Source organism: Nycticebus coucang, chromosome 6 (assembly GCF_027406575.1).
Source record: "Nycticebus coucang isolate mNycCou1 chromosome 6, mNycCou1.pri, whole genome shotgun sequence".
NCBI classification, from domain to species: domain Eukaryota; kingdom Metazoa; phylum Chordata; class Mammalia; order Primates; family Lorisidae; genus Nycticebus; species Nycticebus coucang.
This window is the reverse complement of record NC_069785.1, coordinates 35,508,765-35,530,187: the sequence shown is the minus strand read 5'-3', so window position 1 is coordinate 35,530,187 and position 21,423 is coordinate 35,508,765. Positions and strand designations below refer to the sequence as shown.

The 21,423-nt window shown below is 40.9% G+C and overlaps 1 protein-coding gene across 2 annotated transcripts in view; it reads left to right on the top strand.

Moving 5' to 3' along the window:
* The window catches only part of RYR3 (ryanodine receptor 3), a 502,828-nt gene that overhangs the window by 203,817 nt on the left and 277,588 nt on the right, over positions 1–21,423 (top strand). The window contains exons 5-10 of one of the 2 annotated variants that reach the window (XM_053594081.1): positions 418–496; positions 6,147–6,259; positions 7,493–7,592; positions 10,371–10,464; positions 16,484–16,558; positions 18,572–18,728. In XM_053594081.1, the coding sequence (XP_053450056.1) occupies positions 418–496; positions 6,147–6,259; positions 7,493–7,592; positions 10,371–10,464; positions 16,484–16,558; positions 18,572–18,728 (618 nt within the window). Of the gene's footprint in view, positions 1–417; positions 497–6,146; positions 6,260–7,492; positions 7,593–10,370; positions 10,465–16,483; positions 16,559–18,571; positions 18,729–21,423 lie in introns of those variants that run through there. The other variant, XM_053594080.1, reaches the window with a different exon arrangement.

The window sequence follows — 21,423 nt, the reverse complement described above, 5'->3', positions numbered from 1 at the left end:
AAACACTGTTCCGTGCTATTATACAATTTTAATAAATACCCTTGATAACATAATATTCCATAAAATAGAAGTACCAAAGTTTATCTCACCTTTCCATTATTGCTGATCCTTTATCTTTCATTTATATTGTTCCTCAGAGTATCTTTGAACTAGGCCATCTTTAAATATTTGAATTCCTTTCTAAAACATACAGTTGTATAGTTAAATCACTGGGTCATCAGACTGTATTTGATGCTTTAAATATATTATAAAAGTATCTTCTTAAAAGATTGTACCAGTTAACTTTCCCATGAGTAAGATAAAAGAGCCCTAGTGGGAGTAACAAATTGTTGAATTTAATGTGACGCTAGCTGGTGGGGTGCTACTAAGACCCAGTGGAAGAGTGGGACTTCACTAGCATCTGCTCTTCTTTTGCAGTATCTAACATGTTTGACCACATCAAGATCCCACACAGATAAGCTTGCCTTTGATGTAGGTCTACGGGAACATGCCGCAGGTAAGTCAACATTCCCAGACCTCCTGTTCAGTGGGGTCTTGGGCTAAGGGATTTTGAGAAGGACCCTGAATGTGTTACTCATGTAGGATTCCCAACCAACCTAGTCAAGAAATAAGTCTTAAAAAATATTGGAGGATAATATACTAAAGAAAGAAGCTGTGATAGAAACACTGGAACTAAGAATGAAGGAAAACATGATGCTTTAACTGTAGCCAGCCAGAATCTCAAAGAAAAACTATTTTTAGGCTCGGGTACTAAAGTATAAGTGGATAAATCATTCCTGATAATCAATGATACTAAATAACTGCTGAAAAAAATACAGGTAACATAATAAAGGCTTAAGAAATGAAGTATAATGTCTAGATCAAAGGAGTAGTCTCTTTTTATTCTGCAAGGAACAAGCTATTTCTGAAGTAGTGTTTCCCAACCGTTAGTCAGTGACATCTTCTGTCATGTTTTGCTATCCCAGTATATCCCCTTTGTATTTCTTTGTATTTACTTGCTTTTGTACTTTGAATTTTACAGACAAAATTCATATCATTGCTCAAAGTAGAAAACTGGCATTACTTTTCATAAAAGTAAATATGTTGAAAAGAAACCCATGCCATTAGATATCTGAAGAGATACTGATAATATTAGAAACATATTCATGATATACTAGTTCCAAACTTAAAACTTTTCTCTGATAGAATCAGAAGGCTTAAAAAAAAAAGTAGTAAAAAAAAAATTTTGTTTTACTATATAATTCAGTATCATTGAATTACCTCCTTACCCTTTGAGAACCACTAGATTGTTTTTATTTGTTTGAGTACATTCAAAAATACTGACAGTCAAGAAGTTGGTCCTGAAGAAAATGCTGACCAGGATGATGAAGATTCTCTCTGGAAACCATCAATGAAGAACAGCAGACAAACTTAACTACCTATAGAGCAGTAGTATCAAAGATTTGATGATTTGTGGTTTCTTCCAAAGACGAGTAGAGCAGTGGCTAGAAGTTGAATGGAGACACATTTGGAGGAAGTGGAGGAAGCCATTTGGCAACTTCTGCAATTAACCAGCAGAAGAACAGCTGGCCCTGAGATACAGGGTACTCCCTGTGGCTGGAAATATTCTTGAACAATCTGACCATCTGCCAGGGGCACTACATGTGGAATTTCTGCTCCATTTAGAGGTTGGACTAGGTACCAATCAGGATTCTTAGTTACAAGCAACAGAAATTGATTCAGATTAACTCAAGAAGAATAAGAATATATTGGAAATATCTTGATTAGAACCTGCTCGAAAGTTGGAGCCCCAGCCTTGGAATTTGGACAGCAACAAAGGGAGACCAGGGAAGAGAAAACATCCTGGGGTACAACTATAGAAAGCGTCTAATTAAAATAGTCTAATAATATCATGACATTTTCCCTTTAATAGGCAGAGTATTCCAATGTTGGGTAGCCAAAAAGGGCAAAATTTTATTTTGTTATTCTAAAATTAGGTCAGTTCATAAAGGAAAGATCCAAATTGTTTGATTTTCTAGATGATCTAGGAAAAAAATTGAATTTAAAACTACATGCACCTGCTGTCTCTATATCTTGCACAATGGTGTCCTAAGTGTACCTGGGGGAGAACTTTTCTCTTTCTTCCTCCTCTTCTCATTTTTATACCAAGAAGAGTGGGCCTGCCTCTGCCCATTATGGGTTTTTTCCTAAAATAAGATTATATTTGAATTTGATTAGAAGTTTTTTTTTTTTTGTTTTTAGCTAAAATGTTATCCTTAAATAATTCCCCCTAAGTTATTGTCAACCTTTGCTGAAAAATACAAAATGACTGAAGTGCCACGATCGGAATGTAAGTTGGCCTCTAAATATAAAGCAGCTGTCAGTCTTGGAGCATGTAATCAGAAAAATCATATATGGTCATTCTATTTCTATCAGTAAAATGACTTCATACTTTAGGCAAGTTGGGAAGAAATTGAGAAATACCAGGTGTTCAGGACTTTAATTATTGGGGCCTCCAAACAGTAAAGAATATTACTCTTTTCAACACTTTTTCCTAAATTCCTAAAATCAGACTTAGTATGAATTCTGCTGACAGACCAGGCAAACACATGAGCCAACCCAGGTTCAAGTTGGCTGATCAGAAGTTCACTATCATGAAAACCTAGAGCCTAAAATAATGTACTTCTATTATACCTTCCTCACTCCAACCATTTCATGTTCTCCTTGAAGAAGAAGGCAGCTAGTTGTGAGAGAGAAGGAAATTGCACAAGCAGTCAGCTAAAATCCAGTGTTGCCTGGGGTGAGTCTCTTCCCTTCAGGTTGAGATTACCATGGACTCCAACACAGTAGAATCCTCTTTCCCATCTGGATAATTCTATGAATGCACTTTTGGCTCAGAAACCTCTTCAGAGTTGTAAATGAGTAAAGTGGTCAGCAATTGAGTTGAATCTGTAGGAAGATATCAGGAGAAAGTTTTTAGAACAATTCTGGATCTTTTCCCCCACACACTCAATAATAAATTCATAGACTTAACAAAGAATTGATGATCATTTTACCCTTATTTTGTAACTCAATTTATTCTATTCACATCCTAAACTTTGTTTATTGCTTTGTTTTTAGGATTTAGACTAAAGCTATTAGACATAGCTTTAGAATTTGGAATTAGGAAAGAGATATTTTAAACACACTTAAAACTGTGATATATATATATATCTATCTATCAGAGCCATGGACTGGTCCTCCAGTTGATTCAGGGAGAGGCTCTTTCCCTGTGCTCCTGAGCATAGGAGACGGCAGGAAAACCACGTGCTCTTCCCATGTGTGCCTTTTCAGGATCCCCTTCATTGTGGACACCCTCCAGGGGTCCACAGAGTACATCAAAGATACATCATTTTCCCCTTCAAATGTAGAGGTCAACCTCTTTTGTCATACAATTTTAAATTTAATCAAAGTAATAGCCATACATGCTTTAAGGTGATAGATAGTGCTCCTAAGCTTATTAACAACATCAGTCTTCTGTGCTCCGTGCTCTGGATCCCGGCCACGCTCAGGCATCTACTTTCTCTTTCACTGTTGCTTACCACTTGTTTATGGATAACATGCATACGTCGCTATTTTGTTATTCTTTCTGAATTAGGCATTATCTGTGGGTGTCCTGATAAAAATTTAGCTCTCCTACTCCATCCCTCCCTGTCTTCACCCTCTCTGTCAATATATTTGTGTCCATTTTTATTTAACTACCAAACTCCATATAGTGATACTGCTATAACTTTTATTTACAAATGAGCTCCTTATACTTGGACAAGGTCATTTATTGTATTACTTTTGAGTTTTCTAGTATAGTTAATAATTGTCTTATTCGTTTGTTTAATTTTTCTGCAATTCAATTGCTTGTTCATTTCCACAGTGTCTTACAGAACTGAAAATCTCCCCTGGTGAAATTTGGTCACATCACTTTTATCTTCTTGGAAACATCCCCCAGTATGCAGGGAATTCCCTTTCCCTTTCTCCAAGATTCTGTTTCTTGGATCTCATTTGTTAGAGTAGTTGTTGTGTTTTGTTTTAGTTTTTATTTTTTAAAACTTCTTGGTTTACCACCTGACATTGTAGAGCACATTATCCAGTAGCTTTTACAGAAACAAGGCATGGGAGATAAATTACTATCAGAAAGTTTCCTAATTCTAGCTTCACAAGTAATTCAAAATTTAGTGTAATTCTACATTAGAAATAACTTTTTTTCTCAGCTTCCTGAAGGCTTTCTTCTAGCGTACGGTCTGCCTGTTGAGAGGTCTACATTCTGATTCTGGATCCTTTGTGCATGACCTGTTTTTATTTTTTTGAAAGCTACTGAGAGCATCTCTTTCGCCCTGGTGTCTAAAATTCCAGTGAGAGGTCTTGGAATGAGTAATACTTTTCTGTTCTGAATTCACACAGGAATAGACCTTAGGGAAGGTCTTTGTTCTCTATTGTGGCAGGGGCTCTGGAGGTCCTGTCCATCTGGAAATGCTCATTTTTCAGCTTTGGGAAAGTTTTAATATTTCTTTGTTGATTTCCTCCCTTTGTTTTCTCTAGTCTTGCTTTCTGAAATTCCTCTAGATTGATTTTATAATTCTCTTTTCACTCCTGTTTATCATCTATTTTTCTTCATTCTTCTTTCTGGAAGATTTTTTTCAGTTTTATCCTATAATCCTCACATTTCTTTCTCTTTTTTTCAGGATCAAGAAGTATTTTTCCTTTTCTCTAAAGGAATCCTTCATAGATACTTTTATAGCTATTTTCATGAATGTTTACGTTTCTTACCTCTGAAATGATTAATTGTTAAGAACTTTTTAAAGTTTTCTTTTGTTCTCTATAAGTTTTGTTTTCTCCAAGTCTCTTTTTTCCCTTTTCATTTTGTTCCTATCGTTCATGTTAGAGACTTTCCTCAGATGTACGGCAATCCTTGGTTTTCATTCACCTTCAGACAAAGGCAGGAAAAGCTCACTAGAAGGAGGCTGTGGCTCGCCATTGGTTGAGCCTCACTTTTAGGTAATCTGGCAAAGTCCTGGGGATCTCACTGTTGATCCCAAACTGTACTTTTGTCTTGGATACTTTGGGTTCCCTGAAAAGTAATCCTCAAATTTGGGGAGTCAGGATAATTCAGCTTCACAGCTACCATTCTGGACGCTGAGGGGATGAGAACAGAGGGAAAGGAGCTTGGGTTTTACTATTCAGGATGTAAACTTGTAATTATTCACCAATCCTACTGTTTTCAACCCATCTTGTGCTGCCTTCACAAGTAGCTGTTGCCTCCAATTCCAGAGACCTTCTGGAGAGAATCTATAGCAGGAATGGGCTTTTTATTAATGGTTTCTTCTCCATTTTCTTACTCAAAGACTTAGTTTTTCAATTTCTCTTGAGTAAAAGTTTCCATCATGCTTTTCCTTTTCCAAAATATTGATTTCTCTCCTTTATTACCAATTTTTCACCCGTTTAAGTCCTTGCATATTTAAACCTTCAAAAATCCCTTTATTGATATTTTGGTATAATTTCATAAGGGGGGGGCAATGATAAAGTAGACCAAAGAAGTTAATTCTTAAGATCATGAAAGAAACTATAAAGAAAACATTTTCCTATAGCATTAAAAATACTCAAAGGCGGGCGGCGCCTGTGGCTCAGCGAGTAGGGCGCCGGCCCCATATGCCGAGGGTGGCGGGTTCAAACCCAGCCCCGGCCAAACTGCAACAAAAAAATAGCCGGGCGTTGTGGCGGGCGCCTGTAGTCCCAGCTACTCAGGAGGCTGAGGCAAGAGAATCGCTTAAGCCCAGGAGTTAGAGGTTGCTGTGAGCCGTGTGATGCCACGGCACTCTACCCGAGGGCGGTACAGTGAGACTCTGTCTCTACAAAAAAAAAAAAAAATACTCAAAGGCTTCTAAAGTTTCTGATTTGTAATACTCCTTTGCAAACACTGTTTTTCTATTGTCGGAGAAAATGAAAATGATAGACAGAGCCAAGAGCACATGTAGTACTATCAGGAATGGTTTTACGATAAATAGAAATTGAGGTCCGGAGTCTGCCTCTGTGTGTACGTGTGTGTGCGCATGTGCGCACGAGGAATGAGGATGGGGACAGGGCCAGGGACACTGGCTTCTATGAAGCAATGACTAACTTGACGAGCCTTTCTGCAGGGGAAGCCTGTTGGTGGACTATACATCCTGCCTCTAAACAGAGGTCTGAGGGAGAGAAAGTGCGAATTGGCGACGACCTCATCCTCGTCAGCGTGTCCTCAGAAAGATACCTCGTGAGTACCTCCTACCACAGGAGTCCTTCATGTTCAGAACTTTCTCCATTAGGAATAGATGATCAAGGTACGTAGAATAAGATGCTTTCACAGAGTATACAGTCGACCCTTGAACAACATGGGGGTTAGTCAAAAAGTTTGACTCCCCCCAAATTTATGTAACTACTAATAACTACTGTTGACTAGAAGTCTTGACAATAATATAAATCACCTACTGACGCATACTTTGTATGATATGTGTGTTCTCCTCTGTGTTGTTACAATAAGTGAGCTAGAGAAAACATTAAGAAAATCTGACGAGAAAATATATTTACTATTTTTGAAGTGGAAGTGGATCATCGTAAGGGCCTTCCTTCATCTTCATCATCCTCATGTTGAGTAGACTGAGGAGGAGGAGGAGGGTTGGTCTTGGTGTCTCAGGGGTGACAGAGGCAGAAGAAAATCCACATGGAAGTGGACAGAGGAGTTCAAACCCTTGTTCACGGGTCAGCTGTACTTGAGAGGCGGTTAAGTTCCCTCCCTGCCACATGACCATGAGGCCTAGGATTTAACAGTTAGTTATCCTTTGGATTATAGTTCTGTGTCCAGCAAACTGTGCCCAGCAAACTGTGCCCAAATGCCCCAGGCGCAATTTGCACTTTCACTCCCATTATCCTGAATTTATCATATTGTTTAGCTCTTGTCCAGTAAAGAACAAGCCAGAAAAATGGAATACAGGAAAATAAGCTTATGCTAGAGAAATAAAGAGAATTTAAAGTGTTTCAGCACGTGGGGTGTTATAGAGGGTCAGGGATGCAGGTGAGATTCTGCAGCTGGAAATGGTAATAGGCAAATGCCACTGAGATCAAGCCCTTGGCTGGGGGCAGGGACGCCTGAGGACCAGAGAAACAGAGATGCTTCTCATAGAGCCAACCCTGTGGGCAGATTTGACTTTGCCTAGGGCAAATGCTGGGTAATCTTTCCCATTTGAGAGCTGTCTTTTCCTACCAAGAAGAGACATTTTATGACTTGGTGTTGAATTGGATCCAGCGGAGGGGATGAAGTCAACACTTGTGTTCCATCTCTGTAGCTGACTACTTCCTCGTCCCAGAATAAAGTGTCCCACTTTGAAGTTGCTTCTAGATCTGGTAGAGAAAAATCTCCCACAGGCTGTGTAGAAAGAGCTAAATGAGCTGCTTCTGTCAGGACCGGACTGGTGATTTAAAGGATGTCTCATTTCTGTTTCTGCTGCAGCACCTCTCAATATCAAATGGTAACATACAAGTGGATGCCTCCTTTATGCAAACGCTCTGGAACGTACATCCGACGTGCTCAGGAAGTAGCATCGAAGAAGGTGTGCTTTTTTATATGCATTCAGCCTGAGCCTGCCAGTTGCTCTTGTGGTGTATATATTGACATTTTCTGCTACTTCCCAGCTTCCACCTGAATGTCTGGTACACAGGTAGCATGATTTCAGCTCAGTTGAATTTATTTCGCTGAATTCAATGTAGATTATTTTCTATTCTGACTTCCAGTTAAAGGAGCTTCCCTGACATAATTTGTCAATCCTTTGGACCCCACTACATTATTATGTTAGCACTACATACATTTGGGACTTGGATCACTGAATTTTCATTTTTATTGTTACCAATTGTACATATACAATACCAGCAAATTTAGTTTTAGCAGCTATTATTTGCCAAAATGTTAATATTGTTTATATGTCTCCATATGCATCTCTCCACATAGGGAAAGGACTCTCTTGATAATAAAAGTGTATTTGGCCATTTGTTTTTGCTTGTGTTTATGGAAAGCCATTTAAAAGTTATAAGTGACATTTCATCAGTATTTTATCTTTCCTTTGGAAATAAGATCATCAAACTTTGATCGATGTATTTCATTTCTTAGAACCAAACAAAGCCAATGCATCTTTTGAGTTATATAATTAATGTGCTGGCCTTACTCTACTCATAGGTAATACCATGGCTGAGTAGAACAATCAAATGCCAATGACCTATGGGTTACTGCGTTTTCTGACCTACGGATTATTGCACTTCCTTTATAGCACTTTACAGTAAGATCAGAATTTTTAAAAGTACTCATATCACAGACTTCAGCCCTTTTTAAGTCTAGTAGTTCTACTGAAATGCCCATCTGAGCTATGTTTGTAAAAAGAGGGGAAACAGCTGTCAAGGTGATACCCCGGTTTCAGAAGGCTTCAGGCTGAACTGAGTAATCAGGAAAGGACAAATTCTTAACTCTTTCAGTAGCATGTGGAAGGTTTTGAAAGGCAGAATGTGTTTAGCCCTCTCCTTTATGCCAAAATTAGTCCCCCTTGCAACAAGTCTATAGTCAATCATTCCCTCTCTATCAGGAATCAAGAAACTCTGGTTTAAATCTTTCCCAAGAAAGTTTTGACTCAATCTTTTCCATGTTGATTTTTTTGTTTTAACTGTAGAAATAAAATGATTTCCTGGTCCCAACAGAGGCCTGGTGGAGATTATTTAAGGAGTGTTTGCAAATCACGTCAAAAGATCCTCGCAGAGGTGTTGAGTGTCCTCCTTGTGATGTAGCCTGGGTAGCTCATCACTGAGTCACCTGATCTGCAGGAAATGCCCTTTCAGTGTCCACTGTTGAGAAACCCACTTCAGCTCTTAAGATCATAAGTGATCCAAATATTTCTTTGCTGACTGCGGCCCTGATACATTTCATTTAAGAAAAGTTGTGAGGCACCACCACTTGGCAGTTTTCTCCGTGGGAGTAGCATATTGATGGAAGGCGCTTGAGAACTGTAAAGGATGGGCTGCAGATGGGGCAGGGATGCATGAATGGCTTTGCAATTGTGAGATGATAGCTTAATCAAGAGCTTGATCATGGTAGGCTTTAACTTTCTAAATAAATTGGCTGTTAAGAATTTCCCTGAAGTATATTCGGAATAATTGTAATGCAAAAAGAATATAATTTGAAATATTAGTACAATAAGATACAACAAAACTGGAAAAAGACTTCTGAATATTTGAGAGAAAATTTAAGAAAATCTTACCCAGGTGAAAGAAAAAAAAATCTCAGGAATATCTGACTGTCATAGAGCAAGATGAGCTGATAATCTCCCTTTCTGCTCTGCTATGACTTTTCTTTCTTACTGTTCTAACCTAGTGCCCAAAATACTTTAAGACAGCCCCTAAAGTGATCTAAGTATGTGGTCTTTTTCTAAAAAGAAAAAAAAAAACTTGATACAGACATCAAGTATACTAGGTTCCTATGTCTCCCAAGAATAGACTTGCCTGGAGAATTATTTAATTCAGAGGAATAACAAATCCCATTTCTTTGTGCAAACTGAAGTTCAGACTGGAGCCCTTCTCCTGCTACTGTGTTCTTTGAATTAAGGCTCAGAGTTTATTTCAAGTCTAATGGGTCAGCATGTCCTTCAAGTTTCCTGTCTCTTTTCCACCCCTGAACTCCATGAGTTGAGAGTACTGAGTATTCCTTCCCTTATTCTAAAAGCTAAGTGTTTGTTGATATTAATAAAAACACCCACACTTGTCCTCTCAGGGATGCTGGAGAGTTGTTCTGCTTTCCGCTTTGTACTATAGGAGCAGCATCCCTATTTGATCTGTGCTTGTTAAATGCATTCAAAAGCTAGCTTCTCCTTAGACAGTTCTTAAGAACTGTCTACCCCAAGCCAAACACCTCTCTTTCCCATGACTGCAGTTTGATTTGAATTTTGCCACAAAGTACACAGAACAAGATTGTAGGAATTTATCCAGGAATTTGGAATTAGATGTATTTACCCCATATGCAATTGGAAAATCATTATCTTCCTTACAGTAATAACTTGATTCTCATTTGCATTTGTAATGATATCAATGGACACTCTATTTCCATCGGTCTTTTTAATGTTGGACTTGCCTATCTCTGAAACCCTGTTTAACTTTAGCCATTAGAATTGTTTTGACTTTCTTATCTTTTCTGCCTGAGGCCTGACTAAATGCATGGAATCTCCTGTTTCCCAAATACATCTCTTGGTGTTTTCTGTAACTGGCCCAAACCTGCCTGAATTTACCCTTTTGAATATGCCCTTCTGTTTCATAAACCTGCCCTCAATTCATGGTAGAATATAATTCTCTCGTAGGATACCTACTTGGTGGGCATGTAGTACGTCTCTTCCATGGTCATGATGAGTGTTTGACAATACCATCTACAGACCACAACGATGCCCAGCACAGGTGAGCCAGTGGCTTCATTCTTCTTCTTGCTGTCTCCAGTCTTGGTGACGTGGACTAAAGAGTTTGTGTATATATTTGGCCACATGTGAATTCTATACATACTATTCAATTGAAAAATCCTCTCCCAGCCACGGATTCCAGTTTGTAAAACAAGAATGGCAGCACAGGGGAGCTTGCTCCTGGGAAGAGCTGTGTACATATGCTGCTTCTTGGGGAGCACTTCCCAATCTCTTCATTAATTATAGATGGAAGCACCCATTTTGTTGATGAAAATCAGGCTAATCATTCTAGCAAGCCCGTGTCTTACACAAATTATGCACCAGGCTCTTCAAAGGCAGATTGTCTCCATTCTCCTCATTTCATGAACTAAATAAATAAGGTAGACTTTGTCGATTTGGTTTTGCTTATTGCCAAATGGCATTGGAGAAACCAAATGTCAACATCCAAAGAGAGCTGGGTCTAGCAGGAGGTGGGACCAAGGGCACCTGGGAGGGTGCTGCTGAGAGTGCCCTCTTTGGTCCTGTAGTTGACCCTTGATGAATGCTTTTCAGAAATTCGAAACCATGAGATGGAAGATTTAATCCAATTCCTAAATTCACACTACAGAGTCCCTTGGTAGTCAATATCAAAGGAACAGAGCATAAAAAGCTTGGCCTATAACTATAGAAAGCTGCTGTAAAAGAATGAAACCTCGGGTCCAAATTAGACTGAATTTGGGACACAGTGAGTCTGATCTGCTGATAACACTTTCCTTTGTGTAATGCCTACAGGAACCTTGTCCACTGCATTTATTTTGCCTCATTAGAAATACAGGCTCACAGGCCCATATTTGGGGTCTTCCCAGCTGGGAGTTGATGTAGGTCAAGTTCTTGACAAAGGTCACAGCCTGGCCAATTTCAGATAGGAGCCCTGGAGCCAGAGCTGCCGACTCTCCCTCAGGGCTCATTCCTTACTGATGTGCTGAAAGACCCCCAGAAGCAATGTGTTTGAATATATTGTTACACATCTTAGAAGTCTTCCCTTGACAATAGGCATCGCTTATAGTTCTCAGTCTCTTCCTACTTCCTTCGTCCTCTAAATATCCCTTCAGGGAACCAGATGTGACCCACACAGTGTCTAGAACACATAAAGCACAGACCTATGTCAAATGCCCTGGTTCATTCCTTGCCTCCCTGAGACTGGTCCAATGGATGACACTTACTGCTGAGTAGAAAAGTTGGATTGTTCTGAGTTCCTTTAGAATTAACATTTCCATGTGTTCCTACTCAGTTGCAGTGTTTTTTGTTTGTTTTGGGGGTTTTGTATAGTGAAACTACGCAATAGCCCATATATTCTCTTTTGTATCATATACTGCATCAAGGGGAAGGTTTGCAGGTAGATAAAGAACTGAAGTTTTGTGACTCTTACAGGGTTTTATCTGCACCTATGAAGGAATACACCAAAACTTCACTAACTCAATCTTCCCATTTTTGTTCAGCTTTTAAGAGTAGGAGTTCGGAAAAAGTGAAGTACTCACTGTGTGTAGCTTCCCAACATGTCTACCATGAAAATGAGGGCCAAATTAGAAATAGCCAGGATGGAAACTATGCTACTTGCAGAGGCTTGTCATTTGGTGGGTGTTCCTATCAAGTTATTCAGCAAAATCCCACTTAAAATGAAAGGCTGGGCAAGTGCTTGGAAAGGGATGGTAGGGGGAGTGAAGTAGATGGAGGGATGTCCCCAGAATGGGCACAGTGAAGCAGATGTGCCCACAGTCATTTAAATAAGAGAGAAGGTGGCCCTCCTTTGGCTGAAGATTCTACAGGATCTAGTTTCTGTGTTGGAAAAAAAGAAATTCACTGATAGAAATAAGGCAGAATATCCCTTTCTTGTCCAAGGGAGCATGGAGAGGTTGAGCCTGGGGCAAACAAGCAACTGCCCAGCACACTGGAACCTGCTTTTTGTATCAGCTGGCCTCTCAGTGATAGCAGGATGCCTGGGTGTTATTTGATGCCCAGGTGAGGTGAATGTTAAGACTCGCTGTCTTCTGTTGTCAGGTAAATCCTTAGAATTGGCCAAGATGGCCACCAAAATCTGGGGGAGCCTGAGGAAATAGGAAATAAAGATCATGCTAAGAGATCCCAGAAGCCACCAAAGCATGCAGGGCTTCCATTGTATTCCATTGGCCCTCTAGAGGAAGTCGTGATAATTCCCTCTAAATAAAGCCTGGAGCAGCCCGGCCAGGCGGAGAGACTGACTCTTCCCAGAGTGGAAACCCAAAATCAACACTCTAACATTCTGAGCTCTGAGCCTTGCCTCTGCCTCTGCCTCTGCCTCTGGCTTGTCAGACTCCCTGGAATAAGTTACTTAACCTATTGAAGCTAAGACTCAGCTGTCAGCAAGCTTTCAAAAGCAACTCAGCTTGCCACCCACTCCTTTTCTTGGAATTGTTTTAGAGAACAGGAACAAGTTGTTCCAATGTCAGTAACCTTGTGAAATCAAATGCGCCAGGCCACCCCAATGTCCCAGGTGGGAAGAATGAACCGGCAGGAATCCTTCAGATGGCAGGGTAGAGTCCTCTAGGGCCAGCTTCGGTGCTGTTTCACCTGTGATCTCGAGTGAAATGCTCACCCTCCCCACCTGAGCCATCCTTCCAGCCTTTACTGAAGAGGCCAAAGCATCCGTTATAATCTCAGCAACACTTTCTGTGTAGCAGGAGGTCAGAGAAGTATCATTTCCACCCTGGGCCTGGTACAGAGATACCTGGGCTGCCAGAACTTTAGAGTATATAAGATTTTTTCCTAATATATTTTATGTCCTGTTAACATGTATGTTTGAAAAAGGCTTACAAATGTCCTCTATCATCTCACTTCCAGAAGTAACCACTGGTAATGTCATGTTTTATAATATTTCTGTGCCATTAATGTGCTTTTCTATGCATGCTTATAGATAATTAGTATTTGTACAAAATTTTTTTGTATTTGGGGAGGTTTTTTTGTTGTTATTGTTTTTTGGGAGACAGAGTCTCACTTTGACACCCTTGGTAGAGTACTGTGGCATGATAGCTCACAGCAATCTCAAACTCTTGGGCTCAAGTGACTCTCTACCCTCAGCCTCCCGAATAGCTGGGGCTATAGGCACCTGCACAATGCCCAGCTATTTTTAGGGATGGGATCTCACTCTGGCTCAGCCTGGTCTTGAACCTGTGAGCCCAGGCAATCCACCCACCTGGGCCTCTCAGAGTGGTAGGATTACAGGCATGAGCCACCATGCCCTGCTGTACAAAATGTGTTGAATCTATAATACATAGTAGTTTGTACATCCATGAACATTGTGCACATTGATTACTTTAACAAAAAGCATTAAATTCTCACAATCATTTTGTGACATGCATACCCTTAGTAGACCCATTTTACAGATGAAGAAGATGAGGTACAGAAAGTGGAAGGGGCTTGCCCATGGTCACCCAGCTAACATATTCAAACTCAGATCTGTCTGTCTTCCATGTCCGTGTTTTGAAGCAATTCATAATTATATTAGTTCTCTGGGGGAGGAGGAATAAGTACCCATATAAATTTCTTTTTTATAGAGTACCTGTCTTCAGTGTATTTCTAGATCAAGATGCTTCTGGGGCTTGAGCATTTCAGTCATGATATACATGTATATTAATACACATTCTTTATGGTTGGAGGTTGTATTTTAAATTAGTGACGGTAAATGCAGCTAAATGATCAGTTTGATCAGTGGTCAAGAGATTCTCAAAGTGGCCTGACCTAATCAACATACCAGGGAGGCTGAGGATCACTGTTCTTGAGACATTCTTCTAAACTATGACAGTTTGTTTAATTCTACATACCTGTGATCTAGGTAGGTTAGTCCCTATCATATAGATTTTAAAAACTGAGATTTTGCTAATCACTAGAAAAAACATCAGAAAAATCCAAACTGAGGAACATTTTTGACAAATTGACCAGTACTCCTTAAAACTGTTCCATGATGTAAAATAAGGAAAGACTGAGAAACTGTAACAGATCAGCGGAAACAGAGAAGAGAGGGAAGCTAAATCCAATGTGGTATCTTGGATTGGATCCTGGCATAGAAAAAAAAGTTAAGTAAAAAAATTAAGATGAAATCTAAATCAAGTCTTGAAGTTAACTTGCAATGAATGACCTACCAAGGTTGGTTTCTCGGTTTTGACAATGCACCACAGTAATGTCAGATGAGAGCCTGAGGGGAGACTGAGTGAGACTACTCAGGAGCTTTCTGGACTACCTTGCAGCTTTTTTATGAACTTAAAATTTTTCCAAAACATAAGTGTTTGTTTGTTTTTTTTTTTTTTTTTTAGAAACTTGATAATCATTTTTTTAAATTATTAAATCATAGCCGTGTACATTAATGCAATCATGGGGCACCATACACTGGTTTTATAGACCATTTGACACATTTTCATCACACTGGTTAACATAGCCTTCCTGGCATTTTCTTAGTTATTGTGTTAAGACATTTATATTCTACATTTACTATGTTTCACATGTACCCTTGTAAGATGCACCGTAGGTGTAATCCCACCAATCACCCTCCCTCTGCCCACCTCCCCCCTCCCCATATTCTTAGGTTATACCTGGGTTATAGCTTTCATGTGAAAGCCATAAATTAGTTTCATAGTAGGGCTGAGTACATTGGATACTTTTTCTTCCATTCTTGAGATACTTCACTAAGAAGAATATGTTCCAGCTCCATCCATGTAAACATGAAAGAGGTAAAGTCTCCATCTTTTTTTAAGGCTGCATAATATTCCATGGTGTACATATACCACAATTTGTTAATCCATTTGTGGATCGATGGGCACTTAGGTTTTTTCCATGACTTAGCAATTATGAATTGGGCTGCAATAAACATGCTGGTACAAATATCTTTGTTATAATATGATTTTTGGTCTTCTGGGCATATACCTAGTAGTGGACTTATAGGATTGAATGGCAGATCTATTTTTAGATCTCTAAGTGTTCTCCAAACATCTTTCCAAAAGGAATGTATTAATTTGCATTCCCACCAGCAGTGTAGAAGTGTTCCCTTTTCTCCACATCCACGCCAATATCTCTGGTCTTGGGATTTTGTGACATGGGCTAATCTTACTGGAGTTAGATGATATCTCAAAGTAGTTTTGATTTGCATTTCTCTGATGATTGAAGATGATGAGCATTTGGCTGGGAGCAGTGGCTCACGCTTGTAATCCTAGCACTCTAGGAAGCTGAGGAGGGTGGATTGCCTGAACTCAGGAGTTTGAGACCAGCCTGAGCAAGAGTGAGACCCCATCTCCACTAAAAATAGAAAAATTAGCTAGACATTGTGGGCACCTATAGTCCCAGCCACTGGAAAGGCTGAGGTAAGAGGTTGCTTGAGCCCCAGAGTTTGAGGTTGTTGTGAGCTATGATAATATCATGACACTCTACCTAGGGTGACAGAGTAAGACTCTGTCTCAAAAATAATAATAAAAATTAATAAAAACACATTAAAAATGATTTCAAACTCAGAAAAGGAGGCAACAGTACAGTATTAAAATCACAAACACTCTAACAATTGAACACAAAGCTTTGTTCTAAGTATCCTAGAACAATGAAAATAAGTTAACTCTGTATTGAATGTGTATTTTTAAAGTACAAGTATATTTTTAAAAGATACACTGCTACCTCAAGGAGCTCACCCTGAGAGAATCAGAGCCTTCTGTGTCATGGTGTGTGATGGGGCTATTTTGACTCCTACTACAGAAAAGGAGGTGTTCTTGTCCCTGCCTTTTCGTCACACATCTGAGATCCGTCAGTGCCTATAACAAGGATACCGTGAGCTGCTCCTCCCTTTAGCAGCTTTCATACCTCCTGAGAAGGCAACTGGAAAAGTGCTGCCCCTTGACTATGTTCTGCTGACTCTGGGAAGGCTGAGACACGCAGCAGGGGCCCAGCAGCCTCTGCAGGGAGCTGTTCCTCACCCGGTGCTGATCCGTGTCCTGCCCATGGTAGCTGATACCCTATTCTGCTCACAGGAGAATATTCTATGAAGCTGGAGGTGCTGGGACACGAGCCAGGTCTCTGTGGAGAGTGGAGCCCCTTCGGATAAGGTAATGGAGGGCGGGGGTGTTCTTTTTTAAGTTACTTTTTCCCCCCAGTACAGTCCATTCTGTGCAGCATCCCATTTGTTCCACGTCCCCTGGCAAACTCTCAGAAGTCTTTCTTTGGTCCCAAGTTAAACTCTGGAATTTCAGTGACTTTGTTTTTAAAGAATAAACACAGAGAGGCACACGCACACACATTTTCTAGGATCACTGATGCTATGCCGCCCTTGCAGTGGTGAATAATACAAGGCAAGTTTGGACATGGCTGCAGAAAGCCATGGAAGTTTTTCTCCTATTGTTTAAACGGAAACCAGATAAATCTTCTCTCTCTTCTCAGTAGCTTCATTGGTGCCAGTGGAAAGTTAGCACTTAGCGACAGAGATGGGCAGGTAGCCGTCATAGAATGAGGTAAAGAAGATGAAAACGTCTCTGAAAATGTAGCTGTGAAGGACACAGTCCTGATCAGGACTTCCCGGAGACCGTATTGTACCTGAGTAGAAGGAACTGGGAGGCTTAGACTTTCTAGACGCGAGGCTGAGTAACCACATGTGGTTGCTAAACTTCAGACTACTGGAGGAGGATCCACTGAAGTATGGGACCTTTATTTGGCTGAGAGGGTTCACAGGTTAGGCTACAGCGAAACTGCCTGGGATGCATCACCCTCTGCTCTTCTCTTTTTGCCGTTCCCTCCAGCTTTCTGCTCAGTCCTTCCCTGAATACAGGGCCAGAATAATAGTCTCTCATGAGGTGCGTATGTCCTGGTGGATTCCACAAGATAATCCACCAGAGAGCGGAAGAAAGTGTGAGAACTTTTCACGTCTCACACACACAGAGACACACACGCATTCACATTTCTAATTGGGAAACTGGAAACTGCTATTTTAAAGAATATTGCTTTGGGGCGGCACCTATGGCTCAAAGGAGTAGGGCGCCAGTCCCATATACCAGAGGTGGCAGGTTCAAACCCAGCCCTGGCCAAAAAAAAGGAATATTGGTTTTAAGGAATACCCTCTTTTTAACTGTCTTGAGGCATCTGCATTCTCTTCCCATCCCTGCTAGACATCTAATACTGTAAAATACTATTCTCAAGATATTAGGTCTTCTTACTTAGTAAGCTTTTTTAAAAAGTCAAAACAGGTATATGGGGGTGTGTGTGTGTGTATGTATATATATATATATATTCTAGTTATTCATTTCTCCAGAGGCCTTCACATGAAGAACTTAACCCTTTTATCCATCTAATTTGGATTCATTGGTGCTTCAGGAAGTTGGATAAAGTGGAAAGAGATTTTAAAACTTGACACATTTTATTCTAAAAAGATCAACTTTAAGTGATAGATTATACAGTGAATCATCGCTCCCCTAACAGCACAACTTCTGCTGAATGGTAATCTTTTGATGAAGGGCCCTGAAAAGGTCAGCATTCAACATGGGTCTCCCTCGTCTCAATCTGTTCATCCTGCTCTTCTTCCTTTCCTTAAAGTTTACCTCCTCCCAACATAATACAGTATTTAATTACTGAATACTCTTGTTTATCATCTGCCTCTCTCTGGCAAGTGTAAGCTACACAGGTGTTCTCACTGTTTCTCAAAGAGAGGGCTCTGTGGTAGTAGATTATTTGCATTCAGATGGCACATTTGAAAAACCTTTGCTTCCCCCAAAATAGGTTTTCCTTAAAAGACAAGCTTCCCACCCATTTTGTGATTATTTGCATCAAGACACTTCAGTAGAATAATGAAAAAAAATGGTACCTTGGGACTTCCAGTTACATTACACCCCTGGCCTGTCCTCAGGATTGTGTTCCTTGCTGGTGTCCTTGAGAGGGACCAAGAGAGAGCTCTCTGGGTTATGGACAGACCTAAAATCCTAGAGCAAGACAGAAGGTGGGCATGGTGTACCCTAAAGATAACCACTAGAAAAATTGTAAATCTGCTAGCACATGTAGGAAAGTACAAGATAAATACTGAAAAGTACTTATTTTGGCATAAATGCAATCTCTTATCTGCTTCATCTGTCTAGCTGGAGTGGCAGTAACATTAGATGGGGCCAGGCCTTCCGCCTCCGGCATCTGACCACAGGCCATTACCTGGCCTTGACAGAGGACCAAGGCCTTATACTGCAAGACCGGGGAAAGTCAGACACAAAGTCCACAGCCTTCTCTTTCCGGCCATCAAAGGTAAGGCGTGATAAAGTGGAATTTGACCCTGTTCTAAAAGTGAGAGCTCTGAAACCTCCAGGTAGAACTGCAACTGAAAAAGAAAGTAGGCTGGAATGCAGTCCAAAATTAAACCCGAGGTAAACACTCTCTTCTTTTGTCTTTTGAATTGAGTTCATGGAGGAATGAGTAGCTTGGATGAAGGAGAAGCGTGGAAAGCCCTAGAAGACACAAAGATCCCAGGAACGGACATTGGTGCTCAGAAGCTCATGGAAAATATTGCCATTGTTTAACACGTTCTAAGTTATGTTTAATGACTTCTAAGTTATAGTCTTCACTCCTATAACACAGTGATAATGTGAAGACTTGAGTTTCAGAGCTACATTTGTTTCCATTTAAAAGGTGACTTCCTTCAGAAAGATGCAGAGAAGCCATAATTCTGGACATGAGAAATCCTGTAAAGTTACAAGTCCCTTCCCCGTCCTTTTCCTTGGCTCTCTCTACTCCCCAGATCTTTAGCTTTCTCCTGTTCATCCCCAACCATCCTTAGGAATGGATCCTAGGGTGGTGAGGTCAACCCAAGTGAATAGTTTCCATAGCTTTGCCATTTGATATACACACAGACAACTATCTTTCTCAAACCTCCATCTTTAATGCCCAGCCAGGTTTGACTCTGCATAACTCAGAGCTGGGTCTGGTTGGATGATCAGAACTGCATGCTGAGCTAACGGCTGATGGACACGGTCTGCCACCTTATGATTGGTCTGGAAAGATCACCCAAGCATACGCACTGCACAGACAGACGTGCAGTGACCAGCAAGTCTGTGCTCCCTGGGAGGGAAGCTCGGTATCTCCTCCAGGAGCTGCATCTCTAGTTTTACTCTTTTTTTGCTCTTTTGTGTTGATTTGTGTTCTCAACACGATTTTGGTAAAGGGCTGCTGATTATTCTGTCCATGTAGATATCTCTGCCTTTTAATACATCTGAAGAAACAGTCTTTCAACAGGGGCTCAGAGTTCTCCCCTGTCTCATTATGTTTCCTGTGATCTTTTTAGGCATATAAACTCTTTGGCATAGTTTTTTCTCCCCTAAATTCCCCTATATCAGAATTAGGCTTTTTCTTTCTTTCTTTCTATCTTTTTTTTCTTTTCTTTCTTTCTTTTTTTTTTTTTTTGAGACAAAGTCTCACTCAGTCGCACTGGGGTAGAGTGCTGTGGCATCATAGCTCACAGCATTCTCAAATTTGGGGGCACAAGGGATTCTCTTGCCTCAGCCTCCTGAGAGCTGGGAATCCAAGTACCCACCACAATGCCCAGCTAATTTTTTTAGAGACAGGGGTCTCAGTCTTGCTCAGGCTGGTCTTGAGCTCCTGAACTCAGGCAATCCACCCGCCTTGGCCTCCCAGAGCAACAGGATTACACATGTGAGCCACCTCGTCCAGACAGAATTAGGCTTTTTCACACCAATATTTTAAATATTAAAATAGTGTGAGATTCCTGTCCATTATCCTTCTAAACGCCCCTTAACTCTCATCTTCCATCTGCTTCTCTCCCAAGGGTGATTCTGCTCCTTGGTTTCACTCTTCTTCTCTGAGCGTATCGCCTTCACGCTACTGACCTTTTTTTTTTTTTTTTTTTTTCAGATTCTTAGCACAAGAGGTATTTTAAATTCAAATTTATATCCATTTAGTAAACATTTTGGCCTCTAACAAGTGGCTTAGAGGTGTGCAACTTGTTGAAAGAATCAGTGAAGCAAAGCAGCAGAAAAGTCGGGACAAATGGGGGCAGAGTCCCATTCTCCCCTGAGGGACAACTGGGACGTTGGGGTGGGGACCGAGAGCAGCTGGAGCAGGTGGAGGCAGGGAAGGAGGTGGAACATGACAAATGACTCACTGTGGCCAGTGACCAAGTCAGTGCCTTTCTGAGGATGCCAGCTTGGCCCTGTTCTTATCCCAGCACCTGTCTCCTTTCTCCTTGGCCCACAAAAGGACGTGCTGCCCCACGAGGGAACAATGACCTCAAGGTCTTCACCATTTCAGAAAAAGGCTTCCCTGACAGCAGAGGAATCAGGCAGCCCTCTAGGCAGCCAGCAGGACCCCCTTCCACGGGGACACTCCTGTTGCATCTTTCCTTGGCTCAGCCGGTGGAATATGGCTCCTCACTGTGCTGTGGTCTCCCAGGGATGCAAGAAAAGCTCAGAGCACCGCGGAGGCCTTGTAATGCTCCTTCTACTTGGCACCACTTTTGGCCTCTGACTACATTTTACTTTCAAAGGGCTCATTGCTTACCTCCCCAAATACCTCCATTTCCATACAGAGGGAGGCTTGCAACATATGGCTGGGAAGTCATCATGATACCATGGGGGCCACCAGCATAGCAGGGCTGGAGGTCAAAGTCACCTGTGAGTCACATTGTCCTGTGCACTTGGCAGTGTGGGTATATTTCATTACAGTCACTAAGTTGGAGAATTTAAATAACTCTCATGCAGTCCTAGTCAGCCTAGCTACCTTCATTTCAATTTGAAAGGAGCCCAAATTAAAATGAGACAGGCTGCAGGACAGACCAGGATATGATATGGCTGTGCTCCCACTGGAAATCAGGGCTTCCTTGGGACATCGTATGGACCGAGCATCTGGTGTCTTAGACTGGGAAGCTACTCAAACAGGCAGACCATGTGGAAAGCACACAGCTGCCACACACGATCTCAGCAGCCATGCG